This window comes from Octodon degus, unplaced genomic scaffold, assembly GCF_000260255.1.
Source record: "Octodon degus isolate 3935 unplaced genomic scaffold, OctDeg1.0 scaffold00027, whole genome shotgun sequence".
Taxonomy (NCBI): Eukaryota; Metazoa; Chordata; class Mammalia; order Rodentia; family Octodontidae; genus Octodon; species Octodon degus.
In genome coordinates this window covers 6,301,771-6,319,715 of record NW_004524603.1, presented here as the reverse complement: position 1 = coordinate 6,319,715, position 17,945 = coordinate 6,301,771, and the positions used below count along the sequence as shown (strand labels likewise).

At 55.6% G+C, this 17,945-nt stretch overlaps 1 protein-coding gene across 7 annotated transcripts in view; it reads left to right on the top strand.

Moving 5' to 3' along the window:
* The first annotated feature begins 1,246 nt into the window (after positions 1–1,246).
* The window catches only part of Krba1 (KRAB-A domain containing 1), a 20,203-nt gene continuing 3,504 nt past the window's right edge, over positions 1,247–17,945 (top strand). For 3 of the 7 annotated variants that reach the window (XM_023712790.1, XM_023712785.1, XM_023712784.1), the window contains exons 1-15: positions 1,247–1,413; positions 6,981–7,107; positions 7,461–7,580; positions 8,766–8,915; positions 9,820–9,975; positions 11,354–11,485; positions 11,703–11,876; positions 12,629–12,784; positions 13,417–13,617; positions 13,743–13,973; positions 14,276–14,425; positions 15,724–15,879; positions 16,148–16,327; positions 16,944–17,138; positions 17,217–17,366. In XM_023712790.1, coding sequence (XP_023568558.1) covers positions 1,402–1,413; positions 6,981–7,107; positions 7,461–7,580; positions 8,766–8,915; positions 9,820–9,975; positions 11,354–11,485; positions 11,703–11,876; positions 12,629–12,784; positions 13,417–13,617; positions 13,743–13,973; positions 14,276–14,425; positions 15,724–15,879; positions 16,148–16,327; positions 16,944–17,138; positions 17,217–17,366 — 2,290 coding nt within the window. In that variant the 5' untranslated portion in view covers positions 1,247–1,401. The remainder of the gene's footprint in view (positions 1,414–6,980; positions 7,108–7,460; positions 7,581–8,765; positions 8,916–9,819; positions 9,976–11,353; positions 11,486–11,702; positions 11,877–12,628; positions 12,785–13,416; positions 13,618–13,742; positions 13,974–14,275; positions 14,426–15,723; positions 15,880–16,147; positions 16,328–16,943; positions 17,139–17,216; positions 17,367–17,945) is intronic. The other 4 variants (XM_023712788.1, XM_023712786.1, XM_023712787.1 and 1 more) reach the window with 4 other exon arrangements.

The following is a 17,945-nucleotide window of genomic DNA, read 5'->3' as shown; positions in this document are numbered from 1 at the left end:
AAGGTGTACCTAAAACTTTGGGGGAAGGGCAGTGGCAGGACCTTTCTCCATATCTTGGAGAACAGGCTCTTCAGCACATCCAACGTTGGCAAACGGTTTTCAGTGACCCGCCTCTACAGATGGCGCACAGTGCCTTGTCGGGAAAGGGGTATTTGACTCAAAGAGGCGGCAGGACTCCATACAGTTAAAATAAAGGTGTGTCTTTTTTTTTTTTTTTTTTTTTTGGTTAGAGCTATTTCAAACTTTGACATTTTACAGTTTGAGAATCCTGAGGCCGATGGTGGGGTCCCTGGCTTCCCGCCTGGGACTTACCCTGAGGTGCCACTGGAGACGAGACGTTGAACGCGAAGTTTGCCTTTTGTCTTGTGATTATCTTCAAACTCTGTTCAGTAGGTTACACAAGCCCAGTCCAGGGTCAAAGATGTGGGCCATGAAGGCAGGGCCTCGCCCTGGGTCAACTGGGGAGAGATGAAAGTGGTCTCCGCGCACGCGCCTCCTCTGCAGCCGTCCCGGGGCGTCGGCGGGGCATCTGATGTCCTGGGAGGTTCCTGGCCGCAAAGCCAGGGGGGCCATCGGAGCGCAGCGGTGCTAGGGACCAGTTGGGCAGCTGGGAGAAACCCCCCTCCTTGGATATTCAAGACGAGGACCCCCTGACAGGGTCTGGGCTGGGATGCTAAGCTCAGAGCAGCATGTGCCCTTCTTGGGACCTCTGCTCCCGCTGCTCAAGCTGCTGCGTCCGGAAGCAGGTCACCCTCATGCCCTGCCTTCAAGTTGCTTATCGGGGCCCTCCAGGCAGGGAAACGAGACTCAGCGTTCTCAGTCTGGACCCCATGCCTCGTAGGGAGCATCACACACGAATTTGGGCGCGCAGGGGAAGACGGAAGACTGATGGGACCCACGGTAGGTTCATTCATCGCACCTTTATTTGAGGTCTACTACTTGCTCCAGGCGGACACCATCAATAGACTACGCCAGCAGGCGTCACACAAAACGTAACCACAGGCCAGAACCAATCAAGGCGCTCAAGGGCTTAAGCGTGCGCACGAGCATGCGCAGTTTCAGGATGGGGGGAGATCAGCGCACAGTGGATGGGGCCCCGAGGCTCCGCCCCAATCCGCCCTCGCGGTGCCTTCTGGGAAGTGTAGTCCACGCCTGCGCCGGCCAGGCCCTCGAGGCCGGGCACTCCGGGCGGAAGCGCGTCCATCCGCACCGCGATGCCAGATAAGGGGGGCGGGTCCGCGCGCGCCCACCCTCGCCCCTCCCTCGCGGCCTGCGCCTCCGCCCCCGCCTGCCCGCGAGCGGAGCTAGGCGTCCGCCACCGTGGGTCGCGGTGCATCTTCCACCCTGGGCCGCGCCGGAAGCTGGGGTGGTCAAGGGGCGGCCGCGAGGCTGGGGCCCGGGATGGCGCGCCAGGTAAGGCGAGCCGGGGCGCACGCGCGGGCCGACCGGGGCGGCGGGGCGGGGAAGACCGCGACCACCAACTTTGGGCGAGCCGGGCGTCCCTAATAGCGAGCCAAGAAGTCTGGATCCTCCTCCGACCTCCCCACTGCCCGTCCCCTGGATGCACGGACCTCCTGGTTCTCTCCATCAGGGGGAAGTTATTCTTGGGCATAAGCACTGCCTTTCCTCTGCTGGCCTCCTTCTGTTACAAGTTACCCTGAGAGTAACGGTGGTGGGTATGAAGGCCTCGGGGGAATGGCTAAGTCTGGTACTTTTAATTTTGATAAGATCCTGGGGAGTGGGGAGACATTGAAGACAGAGCAGATTCCAAGTTTTGTCCTGCTGAGGCATGTAGACCCGAGAGTTGCAGGGAGAGCACCATCTGCCGTCGCTGGGGCAGTTGGGGCTTGGCTGTGGGCTGTGAAGATGCGGAGGGGAGCTGCTGCATTGTCTTCTAGGGGTGCCTGCAGCCAGCTGTGCAGCTGTGGTGGCTCAGGAGCGTGGGCCAGACTCAGGCAGCCGAGCTGGGGTGGGGGCCGGCGGTGTTGCCAGGCAGGGCAGGCGCTGTGCCAGAACCTTGTCATCACACAGTGTCCTAGAAGAGGGGCAACCAGGAAAATGGACTGCTTCTGGAGGGGGCCAGTCTCCACTGGCTGACAGGCAGCCCAAGGACACCCTTGCCAGACAGGTGCCCTGGTCCCATCCAGGGCCTTCTGGAAGATGAAGGTTTGGACACCCACGTTCAGGGGAGGGTGCTCCCTCACACTGTGGCTTCTTTTTCTTTTTTTCCTCTCCTCTCAATTATAAGGGTTTTTTAATTGAAAGTAATCTCAATTACAGGAAGTTTTTTTTTACTGTATTTAGGACAGGGTCTACAGGGTCTCACTGCGTAGGTTGAACTCGTAGTGATTCTCCTGTTTTCAGCCTCCCAAATGCTGGGATTACAGGCGCATGCCATCACTCCTAGTCTCAATCGCAGTTTCAGTGTGCCCAGTGGGCTGGCGGGCACCACATCGAACCCTGGCCTCTGCACTCTGCCTAAGCAGGCCCTTTAGTCCGCTGAGCTATCTGGTCGGCCCCCCTGTAGCTTCTTAGGGAAGGTGACTAGAAGTGACCTCGGGGAGTACAAGGTGATAGCCAGATGGAGGACAGAGCGGCCCTCCATCTCCCTGCTCAGGGTGACTCCCAGAAGCCCAGGGGTGTATGAGCACACACAGCGTGAAAGGGGAGACACGGGCAGCATGGTGCACAGTGGGATCTAGGGCTCGAGCAGCCCAAAATCAGCCAGGAGGATGGCCTAGACGGGTAAGACTTGTGTTCTGGGAGAAGAGAGGTGGGAGGAGGCGGCCCGGCTGTAGGAGTCCAAGGTCAGCCCCTAACGCTTCTGTTAATTGGGATGAGGCTCAAGGTAGGTCCAAAAAGAGCAGGGGTGCAGGGGGAGAGCTGCAGGCGACTTCCCTCCTCCTGGAGACAAACGTTTGCTCTTCCCTTATTCACACACACACACACACACACACACACACACACACATTCTTGCTGCTCTTTCTCAGGACCCTGGGGAAACTCTGACAAGAGCACCAGCTCTAGCTATAGCAAGTTCCCATTTGCAGTTTATGAAAACTTGGTCACCAGAGATGGGAGAGGCCTGGAAAGCATTGCCCACAAATGTCTAAAAGAAACAGATCCATTTAGCCTGCAGAGAAAGAGGCCTTGGAGGTGGCAATGTGGAAGAGCCCAAGGTGCCAGGATGTGACCTGCGGGCAGAGAAAGGCAGAACGACCTGGGGACAGCAACACCAGTCATGGCAGTGTACACGCCCCATCATTTACTCCAGGCACTGCTCCTGGACAAAAGACAAAATTCTCTTTGTCTTCACAACATCCCTGGGAGGTAGCTTATCGTGGTCCTAATATCATGGGTGAGCTTGCAAGTACTTCATCTGAAGTCCCATAACCAGTTAGTTCAGCGCATCCATGGCTTACAGTTCTGGAGAGAACCAACCTACACTACCCAGACTCGCAGAAGACAGATCCGAAAGCTGTGATTTAAGGGTGGCTTCCAAATTTCACTTGCTGGAAACTTCCTTCCAAAGTCATATGCCAATGCTGTTTGAGGGGTGAAATCCTTGGGAAACAACTGGGTCATGAAAGTTTTATTCTCCTGAGTAGATCGCTCCATTGATAGATTAATTGATTAATCGGTTATGAAGAGAGTGGCTTCCTGTAAAAGGCGAGCTCTGGCTGGTCCGCCCGGGCTCCCCATGTCACATGCTGGGATGCAGAAGGCCCTCCACATCCGTGGCCTCTTCATGCTTTACAGACTTCTCAGCGTGTAGAACTGTAAGAAATGTATTTCTTTATAAATCACTCAGTCTCAGGCATTCTGTTGTAGGAACAGAAAATAAACTGAGACCCAAAATAAGCCGATTGTTCATGGTAAAAATGAAGGCTAACACTCAGACAGGAAATATGTGGCAGCTGATTAAGTCTTTGGCCCCCTGTCGGGTTAGTTTTGTACCACTACACCAGGATATTTGAGACTAGTTTATAAAGAACAAGGACTTACATCTCAGTTCTGGCCAGACAACATGGGGATGAGGTGGCCAAGAGATTATGGGGCCCTTTGTCAAGGTCCCCAAGACCATCCCAGAGTCAGAGACTCACAGGAGGGCTCAGACTGAGCAGATACCCCTAGACACACACAAAACAGCAAATGGCAGCGATCCATGGGCACAGTCTGGGGACACAAGGGGACTGGCTTCCCAGAGCCCTCATCAGTGCAGTCACAGGACACAGTTCTAGCATGAAGTTGTGACAACCTGTGTGACATGCTGTATACTAGGGAAGCTCACTAGAGACAGTATTGTCACTGGAGCTGGTCACAGAGGCACTCTCTGGCTAAGACATGTGCAAATCCTGTGCTCCCAGAAGGAAAGAGGAGGGTTAGCACAAACTACCCTTAGCACAGCCCAACCACTGGGAATGGTGGGGACCTTTCTGATGTTCCCAGATGCCTGCTCACAGCCCTGCCTGCTCACAGCCTTTTTTTTTTTTTTTATACCAGGAATCAGACTCAGGACCTTGTACTTACTAGGCAGGCAGTTATGCTGCCCAGTCCAATTTTTTTTTTTCTTTTTTTCTGCAGTACCAGGGATTGAACTTGGGACCCTGCGCTTGCCAGGCAGGCATTTATACCGCTCAGCTATATCCCCAGCCCACAGCCTTTTTAAGGGCAGCAGCACCAGGCCTGTCCCAGTAGTTGTGTGGCCCACCCCTGGTTCAGAAGGCCAGGAAAAATGTAAGTCACTAAGAAATCCTGGAGGATGTCTAAGATGTTCTAGAGAAGCGATTATAGTGGCTAGAACCACAGGCTCGTTAGCTCAGGGGCGAGGCTGTGGGCGGTAGAAGGGGCTGGGGTCTTAGAGTGAGCTGGGGAGGCAAGCGCCACAGCCTCTGGCCTCCTTTGGGCTTCCAGGCTGGCAGGCAGTCAGCAGAGAAGTTCCGAGCCAGATCCAGGATGGAACCAACTTACGACATGTTCAGAGAGCCAAGGGATAGGGGCATGACTGTGGCACCAGCTTGTGGCCTTCAGAAGTGGCAGGCAGTGTGGCAGTGAGTAGGTGACAAAGCCATCAGTTAATAGCAGTGACAGGGTTTTTTGTTTTTGTTTTTTAGATAGTTTCATTATGTAGCACAGGCTGGTCTTGAACTCATGTAGCTCCGGTTGCCGTCAAAACTTGTGTTGATCCTCCTACAGCCTCCTGAGTGCTGGGATTACAAGCATGTGCCATGAAGCCTGGCTCAGTAACAGTTTTCTTTTTTTCAGTAATTGGTTTGAAGGGGCCAGGGAGATAGCTCAGTAGAATAAGTGCTTGCCTGGCAAGCGCAAATGCCTGAGTTCAATCCCCTGTTCTGCAAATAAATAAATAAATAAATAAATAAATAGTAATAATTGGTTTGAGTGGTGAAACAAGGCAATTGATCATCTTTGCTCTATTGAAAGTATCATTTTAATAATTCTCAAAAATGGTTGATATTTATTTCAGAGTCAGAAGAGCCATTCCAATCATTTACATTCTCTTTGTCTCATTTACATGAGATCCATAGTTTCCATCATTTTAAATTCATGCCTCTCAGATGCTAGTCCTTTTCTAGGCTTTCATGGCTGTTCTCAAGTCCACAAATGACCTTTTTAAGCAAGACAGAAATGTTACTTTTGCCTAAAGGGCCCCAGGCTAGCAGAATAAGCGTAGAGGAGTTCCAAACAGAACGTAAAGCTCCCGGGGTGCTGGATTTTCTGCCTACTTCTGTGCAGGTGCTCAGAATCAGAATGACACAGCTTCCAGCCAGAGGAAGGTGAGGCTGCGTGAGATTTTTACTGCCTACCCCATGTCCCTCTGAGTGGTACTTAGAGGGACAGCATAAACATTTGAGGAGTTTGATTCTGACTTTTGTGTGTGTGTGTGTGTGTGTGTGTGTGTGTGTGTGGTACTGGGGATCAAACTGGGGACCTTGTGCTTGTCAGGCAGGTGCTTGTGCTGCTGAGCTGTTTCCCTAGACCCTAGCATATGAAAACTTTTAAGCACTCGACACCATACATGGAGAACCCCACACCGGACAGGTCACACTTAAAATATGCTGGAAATACTGTCTAAAAGCACTTCCAGGAAGGTGTAAGGGGGGTGCATATGAAGTAAGTGAATTTCATTTATAGGCTTGCGTGGCAGTGCATATGCAAGCACTCCAGAAGTGAAAATCCAGAACCCCTCTGCTCTGAGTCAGCCTTGGTATCCCTTGTAGTTAGTTTTATTTATAAAATGTTGTGAATGTCACGGTGCTAGGATCCTGAGTCCTTGCACATTCACAGTAAAATTGGCTTATGAATGCAAATTAACCCAACCTAATATGTCGAATTTAGGGCTGGATGGGCTTGACCTTCACCCACAGAGCATGAGACTGTCATACTAGTTTCCTAGGAGTGCCACGATTCAGGACCACAACCAGGGGAGTTAAAGGAGCAGAGTTTTCTTCTCTCTGGTTGTAGAAGCGGAAACCTGAAACGAAGGTGTCAGCAGAGCCACACTGCCGTGAAGGGTCCAGGGCAGCGTCCTTTGCCTCTTCAGCTTCCGGCAGCTGTGGGTGCTCCGTAGCTTACATCTGCATCCCTTTGGGCTCTGCCTGCATCTTCACATGGGCTGTTCTCTCCATGTGTCTGTCCCCATGTCCCTTTTTGTAAGGACAGTAGCCATCTGAACCAAAGTGACCCCCTCTTAACTTATGAGCCCATATGAGGTCATGTGCACAGAGAGGAGAATTAGGACTTCAGTACGTCTTGTTGGGGATCCATGGGCTCCTGCTGCCGCTGCTGCTGCTGCTGCTGCTGCTGCACGTGGTCCTGTCCCTGATGCTCCTGGTATTAGTCCCCAGTCTTGCGCCTTTCCTCCCGCTCTCAGCATCCACCGGCAGATGTGATTGGGTCCCTGAGTCTAGGGCCAGCTGAGCCAGGCCTGGAACCAGCCAACCCCCAGACTGTGCCTGCAGGTACCCATCAGCTTCAAGGACTTGGCTGTGCGGTTCTCCGAGGAGGAGTGGCGGCTCCTGGAGGAAGGGCAGCGGGAGTTCTACCGGGACGTGATGCGGGAGAACTACGAGACGCTGGTGTCCGTGGGTAAGGGCTCTAGCTTCCCAGCGTGCGGGGCGCAGTGGGCTCCAGCTCCCTGAATCTCGTGGGCCTCAGGCCCCCTGGGCCTTAATCTCCTCATCTGGGAGATGGACGGTCTGGGGGAGTGCTGAGGGCTTGGGGCTGGCCTGGGGCTCGCTTTCACTCCTGTGCCCCGGCTGCACTGGGGTGGCCTCTGGTTGCCATTCCACAGGGCACCCAGGGGCCCCTGCAGTTCTTTGAATTTGGGCAGCCACCCAGGCATGCACGGTAACACAGATGTGCAGGCCTCTGGCCACTGAATGGCCATGGAGAGAGGCTGCTCCTCTGCCCCCACTGAGCATCCCGTCTTGGCTTCCTAGGGACAGCCGAGCTGCTCCCGCTCTCTGCTTTCCTGTTACCCACGGAGCCTGGAGGAACGGCAGGGGCAGGGAGCCGCACTGAGGACGGGCAGGAGCTTCCCGTGGGGGGAGGCCCCCAGGGTGAGTCTTCCCAGCAGACCTTGGGCGCCCCTCCCGCTCATGGTCCTCAGCCCCTCCTCAGCCCCCATAGAAGCTTGCCTGCAGCCCCACGTTGGGGCCAGCCTGCAACGCCTCAGATGGAGATGCCCATGGGCCCGGGCTGGGCGAGGCCCAGAGGGTGGAGATGGCCTTCCCTGATGTTGCGCTTAAGCAAGGGGTCAGGGCTGGTAGCTCTTTTATCCTCCAGCAGATGAAATGTTTCTGTCTCCATGGCTGTGTCTTTGCTTAATATTTACTTTGGCGCATGGCAAGAGAGAGAAGTGTGTGCATTCGGTCTGCATGTGTGTGACCACTTCGCCAGCACCGTTAGCTACAGGGGCTGTCCCTTTCCTCCAGCATTCGTCTTCTGGTCCCAAGGATCGGATAGCTGAATTGCCCGGGGTTGATGCTGTGTCCTTCACTCAGCTCCAGTGATCCACAGACCTGTTTTTGTGCCTGTACCGTGCTGTTTTATCACTGTAGCTCTGTAGTATAATTTGAAATCCAGAATTGTGATGCCCCCTGCTTTCTTTTTGTTGCGCCCAAGATTGCTTTTCTCCCTTGGGTCTCTTCTGGTTCCATATGATTCTCAGGGGCGTGGTCTCTAGTGCTTTAAATGTTAAATGAATAAATCAGATACATAAACTGAAATATCCATAACTTTTTGTACACTCGGGGAGGCCATAGCCTTTTCCCACAGACACTAGCGTCTCACAGTTCTCCCACATCATGTCCCGGTAGAACTCCTGCTGCCCTTCAAGTTATAAATAGTTTTTTTAAAGATAGATGTAGGAAATTGGGAGATAATAAATCTCTTACAAACAAGGAGGGGATCCCATGGCAGAGGAGCTGGGAGGGGCAGGAGGGAAAGGAGAATAGAAAGAACTGAGACGTGGTACATACAAGATACATGTAAACATGTGTTGCAAACATGTGCCAGTACAAAAGTGGGAACAAAAAGAAAGGAGGCAAGAGAAGACAGTGGCCACGTAGAGGAAGCCTGTGACCCACGGCCCACCCACCTACTCCTGCCCGGGGCTCGGCCCCTGCGCCTCCCTGGACAGCAGTCTGACCTCAGCTGCTCCCCCGGTGGCCGCAAGGGTCACCCAAGGGGCTGAGTGTGCACCCTGCAGCCGCGGGCGCAGTGTTCACGGCAGCCCTCTGCAGGACGGCAGCTGCAGCACAGCCTGCACCTCACTGCCCTGGTGCAGCTGGTGAAGGAGATTCCAGAGTTCTTGTTTGGGGAAACCAAGGGTACCGATGATAGCCCTGAGAGCGGCCGAGCCAGCCTGGATGGGGACAGAGCGAGCCCACAAGGTAGGTCACACATGGGGACGGCCTCTCAAGCCTCTGCACACCCCACGAGGTTAAGGCCAAGTCCACGTCTGGCGCTGTGTGCTGCATGCCTGCCAGTTCCTAGCTCCCGCAGTGAGGCAGTGGTTCCTGGTGGCCAGGCTCTATGCCTGCATCCCACATCCCTCGAGTCCTGGCCAGGGGATTTGAGAGCTGCTCAGCCTTGCTCCTAGTGGATTCTTTGTGAATTCGGCCTCCTCACGGCGACCCCACCCTGTCACCTTGTACTCGTGTGGGAGGTGACCAGTGTGCTTGTCCCTGGTTGTGCAAATGAGTTAGAGAGTGACACTGAGTCTTGTTCCAGTGACAGCAGTGGCCCTGTGTCCCCTGCCTCTCTGGCTGGCTGTCTCCTACCTGTTCTGACTTAGCTCTAGCCGCACCTGCCCCCAGGATCCCTGCACACTCCAGCCCCACTTGACTGATGGAGGATGAAGAAGAAATTGGGGCAGAGATGGAGGGGGCACTGGGGCACTGGGAGGTGGCTTTAGAGCTGCTGCTTTGTGTCCCTCAGGACACAAATGTGGCTGTAAATCTGGGTTTCACAGCTCAGGGTTGGCAGTACCAAGGTCACTGACATCCAGGTTACTGTTAGCCGCACACAAGAAAGGGCTAGGGGGGCTGGTGAGATGGCTCAGTGGTCTAAAGCACCTACTTAGAACAAGCTAAGCTAAGCAAAGCACAGGGACCGCGGTTCAATCCCCCAGCACCACATGCCAGCCAGCCCCGCCCCCTGGTGGGCTGAACTGGCCACACACAGACACAAAATAAATAAATATTTTTTTTAAAAAAGCTATGTATATTAAAAAAAAGAAGAAGAAAGGGCTGGGATTCTGACGTTAGTCCTCTTACCACTCGTTCCTCTTACCAGCAGCCGTGCCTGGGGGCACCTGCCCTCTCCAAGGCCTGCTCAGCTGCCTTCCAGACAGCCCTGTGAGCCGGCCCAGCCTGGCCACCACGCCCACCAGCAGCTCATCCTGCAGCGGCCCGCCCAGAGACGGAGGCCAGGGAAGCCCCCTCCATGTCAGTGAGTCTCACCTTGCAAGGAAAGGGCCAGGCACCAGCGTGCAGCTGTGGAGTCTGGGTGCCCGCTTAATTTTCTGTAGGATTGCACTTCCTCTGGTGCTAAATGGGACCAAGGTCCCCAGGGTGTGAACCCACATGCTGAGCCTCCAGTCTGCAGGCCAAAGAGGGGGCATGACCAGGTGTCACGGAGTGTCAGCCCCAGTCTGATTACTAAGGCCCATGTGTACAGGCCAGGGGGTCAGGTCAGCAGGTGGCTCCCTGTGTGCAGCTGGGCTGATTCTCAACTTTCATCAAAGCAGCGCAATAAGCAGGGAAAACAAAGGTCGCCCCTAGAATTTATCTGGGGTCTCACTTCATCGCTCAACTGCCTGGCAAATTTGCATTTGTCTGTGTATCTGAGGGCTTTTGGTTATTGATGGGGCTTTTTGTTGTTGTTTTGCTGTTTTCTCTTTGGTGCTGGGGATTGAACCCAGAGCCTCTCATGTGCTAGGCTGTTGGTCAACCACCAAGTTATCGCCTTCCATTTAGATTATTTAAATAGAAAAAAATATTTTTTTCTTGAACTTGGACAGTCTTGCAGTTGATTGTAAAAAACCAAAAACAATAGAGAAAGAGGGAGTTTTGGGCATCTCATTTGTTCTTTTCCAAATGTTAAAACAAACTGAAAAGTCAGAGCTAAGAAAATCAGGGCGAGGACCTGGGGAGACATGGTCAGAAGCAGCCATGCCCATCCGCAAATAGCGTTTCTAGTATGAAGAGGTGGGAGCCGTATGGAACAACATTGCACTCCGAAGAGCATCCTCCACTTAGCCTGTGGCTTTAGGTGTCATCGGGGTTCCATGTGCCCTGCTTGAGAAATAGGCCTGTGGCCCATGCGTTGAACCTGCAGGCACCACGAGGGTCCAGTGTTACTCAGGGTGAACACCAGGCTTAGTATTTGCAGTTAAAGTGGAATGAGGTATGGAAGATATATTGCCTATTGTCCTCAGACTCTTCAGTGAAATTGAAAAGGAAGATTTTTGCTTATAGTGTTTGGACAGAGTATCAGGTCTACCTCTTGTACTATGAATAACCACTAAGACGACAACCATATGCATTGTATTAATTATTGAAACTCTCCTACTAATCCGTTTTGAAACATTCTCATTGCTATTTTTGCTCAATAAAATTATTTAAAAACATAAAAAAAAACAAAAAAGTGGAATGAGGGTGGGGAAAGCCTATCTGAAACAAGTCCTCCGAAGTGAGCCCCACGAGTCCAGGCTCCCAGGAGTTGGCTGCACCCAAGGCATTGGGAACTCGGGAGATCTGTCCTGATGGGGACCAGGTGTGGGATGGTCCCAGAGTGGAGCCTGAGCACTCCTTGTGTTTTCCAACAGAAGCTGCTGACAGGCCACGGCCCACAGACAAGGAAGGCCCAGAAGGCCCAAGTGCAGAGCTGAGCACTCCCATCAGTAGCCCCAGCCAGAGGAAGAGCCCCCGAAGACAGGAGAGAGTGGCCCTGGGGACAGGTGAGAAGCAGGTCTTGTAGGGGTGGGGTGGCCCTGAGCTGAGTGGGGCTGCGATCGGGAGGGTGAGGTGTTCAGACCATGTGAGGAGGTTGTGCCACTCTCCTGTCCCAGCCTTGTGACACAGGCAGCCCTGTCTGGTGGCTGGGTGGGCTGGTGAAAGCCTCACGCTGCCCTTCCTGGGCCACTCGCACCTTAGTGCCCCTGTGTGCACATGCAGGAGTCTCTCCTGGGACCAGCCCCTTGCAAGGCCTCATCAACTGCCTGAAAGAAATCCTTGTGCCCAGGCCCCAGCACCCTGATGCAGCCCCAGGCCGAGTACCCCCTGTCCCAGGCCTGGGTACATCGAGGCAAAGCAGAGTGGACGTGGGGCCAGGTAGCCTACCTTGGCCAGGTGAGTCCCCGGAAAGCTTGTGTTTCTACACTGTAGCTGTTTCTCAGCTGCACACTGCCTGCCTTGATTTACTATGCAGGCCCCTCCTGTAGCCCAGGTGTCCTGTGTCTGTAGCCAGGTAGTTCTTCAAGGACAGGGTTTGGCTAAAGGCAAAGGAAGCTCAGTGGCAGAGTGTGCCCGGGTTTCCTCAGTGCTCTTTCCTATTGCTAATACCATGGCACTCCCCTGTCACTTCCTGTGGACCTCGGTGAGGAACTGAGCGTGGACCTCGAGGCCTGGAGCATGCAGAAGAGCGTGGGTGGCGTGCTCACAGGCCAGGAAGCCGTGGCCCTTGCTTCAGCGTCTGTCCCATGACGTGTGTGTGTCTGCGTGTCTCAGAGTCTGCCCTCCTGGAAGGGCCCCATGGCTCAGGACCAGGGCACTGTCTCAGTGACCTCAGGCTGCCCACACTTAGCCTTTGGTGCCCTCTCCTGCCTACCCCTCTTACCCACCCAGTTCTGTGAGGCACGTGACCACCAGGCTTCTGCACTCCACACACTCGACCTGGAGCAAGGCAGGCAGAGGTCCACTCTCAGTTCCACACACTGAGGTGATGGCGGCTTGTGCAAGACTTAGGAAGCACAGGCAGACATGAGTTCCAGATTTCCAGCCCTGCAGCTTCTTCCTGAAACCAGAATGGTTCCTTGTCTGTCACCACATAGGAGGGCTGAGGATGCTGGGCTCAGGTGGAAACACATGCCTTTTTCTCTCAGTGAAGACCGAGGCCACTTTGGGGGACTGTCCCCTCCAGGGGCTGCTGAACTGTCTGAAGGAGATTCCAGAGACCCAGGACAAGCCTTCCAGCCCCTCCCGAGCAGGGTCTGCATGTGTGCAGGAAGATCCAGGGCCCTGGAAGAGGAATCCTGAAGGTAAAGACCGAGCCAGGCGAGCCCCCACTGGGATACATGGCCTGGGCTGTGGGCGACCATCTGCAGCGACACACACGGGCTCTCATCAGCACGCCAGTCACAGGAGCCACGTGGGGGGTCGTCACTCTACCTAGAGCGAGGCAGGCAGGAGGTGCTTGGCCAGTGCTTGAGAACTGGCCACACTGTCTCTTGCCATGGTGAAAGTTCCAGAAGGAAGAAAAGGGCTGTGGGGAGGGGGAGGGGGAGGGGCCAAGGAACGCAGGTGGGTTGTGTTTCGAGGAGTCGTATTTCAGTTGTGACTCAGGGTTCCCATCAGTGTGTGGGGGATGGGCCCCATTTCCAGGCCCACCTATTTCTCTGTGCACATGAGCTGGACAGGGTGGGGAGAGCCAGGCATGGTGGCTGAGGGGAAGGAGTCGCCTCGGGCTGACGCGGGGCAGTTTGCTGCACACCGCTTAGCCTAGTGCTCCCGAGCACCAGGCCCCTGGGAGGAAGGACTGTATTGGGTCTGCACTGGTCAGGAAGCGACTGTAGAGGACCCTGGACGCCTCTGCTGGCCCTCTGCAGCCTCACAGGACTGGGCTGAGTCCCAGCCTGCTGCCTGGACCTCCCAGCTGCCTGCCTTCCCACAGGGCCCAGACGCCTCCAGACCCTGCCGCACCCCGCCAGTCCTGGAGCTGGTGGCGCACTGAGCACGGTGAAGGTGGAGGAGAGCTGGGCCCAGAGCAGCCCAGTGCCCACGTCCTGCCAGCTTGGCAGGCAGGGCCACAGCCCCTCTGTCACCAGAGACACCAGAGCAGTTCACATGCCCTTCTGGGGCCCTGAGGCTCAAGGTGAGGCCTGGGCTGTCCACCCTATCTCCCTGTGAGACCCAGAATGTAGTTCTCAGGTCCCCGACAGGGACCTTTCCTGCCTGGCATGTCCCCAGAGCCAAGCGCAGGACTTGTCACCCTTGCAGAAGGCAGGGCCAGGGAAGCTGTGAGAGAAGATGCCAGGGTACTCTCCCCTCTCGCAGCTTGCAGGGCATCAAGCTCACCCCTGGCAGCCCTGGAGGCTTGTCTGAAGGGCATTCCCACAAGTGCGTTGTCACCTCCCCAGCCACCAGCCACCTCTTGGTCCCGGACCCCCCAGCCAGGAGACGCTGGGTCTCAGAGGCCTGAGCTGCAGCCCCAAGGATCACATAGTGAAGGTACATGTGGCCACGGGCCTGGGGCGGGCTCTGTCCCTGTGCATGTAGTAGCAGGCAATGCCAAGGGCATGATCCTGCCCCCTCTAGGCCTCCTGGGACCCGCCTGCCTGCCTCTTCCCTGAGCCTCTCTTCTCTGCTACCCTCTGCGAGCTCTTCTCCGTGGTCCCCAGATGAACTGTGGGGTCTTCCCCAGCCCATGGGAAAGCATGTGGGCAGATGCTTTGGGGCAGGGTCTCCTGGTGCCAGCCCTCCGTGGACCTCTTTTCCAGCAGGCTGTGCAGTCACCATGCTGTTCTCTGCAGATGCCAGCAGGGGGCCTCTTGCACCTGTGGGCCCCACCCAACGCTCAGCTCCTGGAGGGACCCCCACCAGCTTCTCCTCAGCCAGCAGCACGGATGGGGACCTGGACTTTAGAAGTCCCTGGGGGAGCAGGGGCCAGCACCCTGGCACAGGTGAGCCCCTCTGGGAGCCCACAGGAGGATCGTGCCCACCATCATCTCAGGCCCCTGTGCCCGTTGCCAGAGGCAGAGCTGGGAATGTTGAAAAGCAGGCGCCAGCCTTGCCTTGGGTGGGGCTGAGTGGGGCAGTGACTTGGCTCAGTAGGGGCAGGACAGTGTCTGGGGTCCCTTGTCCCAGCCAGAGACTTGCCTGACACCTGACTCACCTCCACCCTAGGGAAAATGTCGTGAGCCCCTGTGATATACCTTCAGGAGGGTGCTTGGTGACTGTGCCTCCCTGGAGCCCCCACCGAGTCATCCTGGACTGGAGACTTCAGGGTGCTTTCTCTCCAGTGCTCCCTTTTGACCTTTTCCTATCTGAATAACCCCAGTGCTCTTGGCGCATCTTGTCCCACAGATGGACACACTTTGTCTGTGTTCTGATCACATCTGTTATTGGGTGAAGGGCCTGGAGCAAGGCCCAGGGCTGGGCCAATGGGGCCCGAGAGCCAGCCTAGGTCCTACTCTCTGCCTGAGTCGTACCAGGGAGAGCCCCTTGGACGAGAGCTTCTCCCCTAAAACACAGAAGACGTCTTAATGTTTAGTTTTTGATAGGTAGTAGCACATGATTTTGTCCAAAAGCTATGAAAGGTCCTTGGGAAAAATGGATTTTCCCTCCATCCCTGGCCCCCCAGGCCCCCTTTTGTGTTCCATGCCAGCCCTGTTGTGAGTTCATCCACTGTTCAGACATCTGTCCTCTCACACCGACGGTGGCAGCTATGCCCTCCCCATGCCTCTTGTCTTCGACATCTTCCTATGTGGTAATGTTCTTGGGCACCCAGCACTGTTTCTTTGTGACAGGATGTAGTGATGTGAGGCATGTTTCTCTTCCGGTCCCCTGTGCCAGTAGGCTTGCAGGAGACCCGAGCCCGGCAGCTGCCCTGGGCTCATGCCCAGCCCCTCCCATCTTGGGACCTTCTCTCCCTCCTATCTCCCACTCAGGTTGTCAGCTCCTGTTGCCTCCATGGCTGTCACTAGGAATATGATTTTTGTAGTATGTTTGCTTTTTTCCTAGCTGACAGCGCTTGAGAGCTGCCATGGCCTGTCACACCTGGCAGCAGGGAAGCTCAGAGAGGCAGAGAAAACCTCTCCCACATTAGGGCCACCAGGTGGTGTCATCACTCGCCATGGTGCCTTCCGCACTCCAGGTTTCCTGCAGGGCAACAAAGCAGGCCTGCGCTCATGGTGGAAGAGGCAACCTCTGGGGTATGAGTCAAACTGCAGCCAAGTCTGAGAATGTGTGGCTTTCACAGGGTACCCACCAGGGAGCTCCCCACTCCAGGGACTGGAGAACTGCCTCAGGGAGATCCCTGTTCCCAGGCCACAGCCTGCCCAGCCCTGCGCCTCTGCTGCAGCGGACAGAGGCCTGAGGAGAGTGGAGTCCAGGAGCTGGATGGCAGACAAGGAAGGTAACTCAGTGGCAGCTGCGGCCACTGGGAGTGCAAGGGGACCTGGGAGCAAGTCTGGCCGCCACCATGCTGTCACCAAGGCACTGTTGCCCCCAGCAGCCTGCAGGGGAGAACCCCCTGAGCTGAGGAGATGTTCTAGAGGCACCAGGGCAGAATCTGCCCCTGCAACCCAGTGCCCAAGAACCCCGCTGTGGAGAAACTCCCTGTTCTTTCAGGACAGCACAAGGCCCGCAGGGCTGACAGGCCTCTTGACTTTCCCTTGAAACAGGACTGAAGGGTGAGGCCAGTGAGCCAGCCCGCCATGCCCAGGGAGGAGAAGCACCCCCCCAGAGCCCCTGCCTGGCCAGCCCACAGGCCTTGACTTCCAGTTGTGTTCCTGCCTGCCACCAACAAAGGCTCAAAGACCAGGGGCCCACCAGGCCAGGGCTGTGGAGGTGGCCACAAGATGGTAAGCTACCCTCAGCGTCTCCTGGCCTGTGTTCCTTCCAGTTAAATTTGCTGAGAAGAAAGTAGATTTCCCATCCTTCTCTGTTCCTGTCCTTCCCTGACCCGCATCCCATCCTTGGAATATGGATGTCAGTGCCAGGCAGGAGCTTCACTGTTCCAGGAAAGAAGTAACGCAGGTGCTGGGGGCGGGCCCTCTGTCAGCCCTTGGGTTTCTCAGGGTGATGCTGCCACAGGAGGGGCCCCGGTAGCTCTGAAGCAGCTGCCCAGGTCTGCGTGGGCTGAGAGGCTGACAGCTCATCAGTGTGGCCGACCTGCGCTCGCCAGGCTGACAGCCCCTGTGTGACAGTGAGGGGACAATGGCCTGCAATATGGGGAGCCTGCCTGGCTTATACACTTCTGGAAGTTTCCAGAGGAGGCAAGAGTTGGCTCTGCTGGCAAGCACAAAGACCTGAGTTCGATCCCTGGTTCTGCAAAAAAAAAAAAAAAAAAAAAAGAGTTGGCTCTGGCTTCCCTTCCCTGCACCTCTCACAGCCAGTGAGTGAGCTGTTCAGGCCCCATCAGAGCCTGTGGGTGCTGCGGGCCAAACTGAAAAGTCCTCGCGTCTGCTGTTTGTCTAGGGGTGGTTGCCAGGCCCTCCCCGCTGCACTGCCTGGAGAGCTCTCTGCGGGGAATTCTGCCTGCCAGGCCCTTGCGCTTCACCTGCCTGGCTGACCCCAGCCCTGGGCCAGGCCCCAGTTCCAGCTCCAGCCTCTACAGCTCCGATGGAGAAGACCTGAGGCCAGAGCCTGAGCTCTGGAAGCCACTCCTCCAGGGTGAGCTGGCGGGGTGGGCAGTGAGCTGCTCCCTGGGGAGCTGTTCAGCACCCTGACAACAGCTTGCTTATGACACAGAGAGAGGCCACCTTCCCAGCTGCAAGCGTCCCATCCCTCAGTCCCCTGGCCCCAGTGGGTCCCCCACAGGCAACAGCAGCAGCAGCAGCAGCAGCCCTGCAGACAACCCTGTGAGAACAGAGTCCCACGATCGCAGCAACCTCTGGGCAGGTGAGTTGGGGTTCCCCAGATGGGCAGCTGTGGGGCTCCCAGCGGCCAGGGCTCCAGGCTCTTCTGTGTGCCCCGTCCAGCCCCCTGCCTGGCCCTGGTCAGCGTTCGCTCTGTTTTTGATGATTTAGTTCTCCAAAAGAAGAGCTGAGCAAAGAAGGTGGGCTGTTGGGTATCGGGCCTGGCCTGCGCCTGTTAGCATCCGTGCAGAGGAGACTGGTAGTTGTGTAAAGAAATGTGCGCACCGTGTGCTTAATCTTTGTACATATAAAATGCGCATGTGAATGTGTCCTTAATAGCTAATATTATCGTAATATTTTAAAAACTTGACAGCAAGAGAAATATCAGAAAAGAGATTTTTTTTCACGGGGAGAACATATTTGAGGTTGTCCCATCAAGAAGAGTAGACAGGGGCTGGAGAGATGGCTCAGTGGTCTAAAGCACCTACTTGGAACAAGCTAAGCTAAGCAAAGCACAGGGACCGTGGTTCGATCCCCCAGCACCACATGCCAGCCAGCCGCGCCCCCTGGTGGGCTGAGCTGGCCACACACACACACACACACACACACACACACACACTAA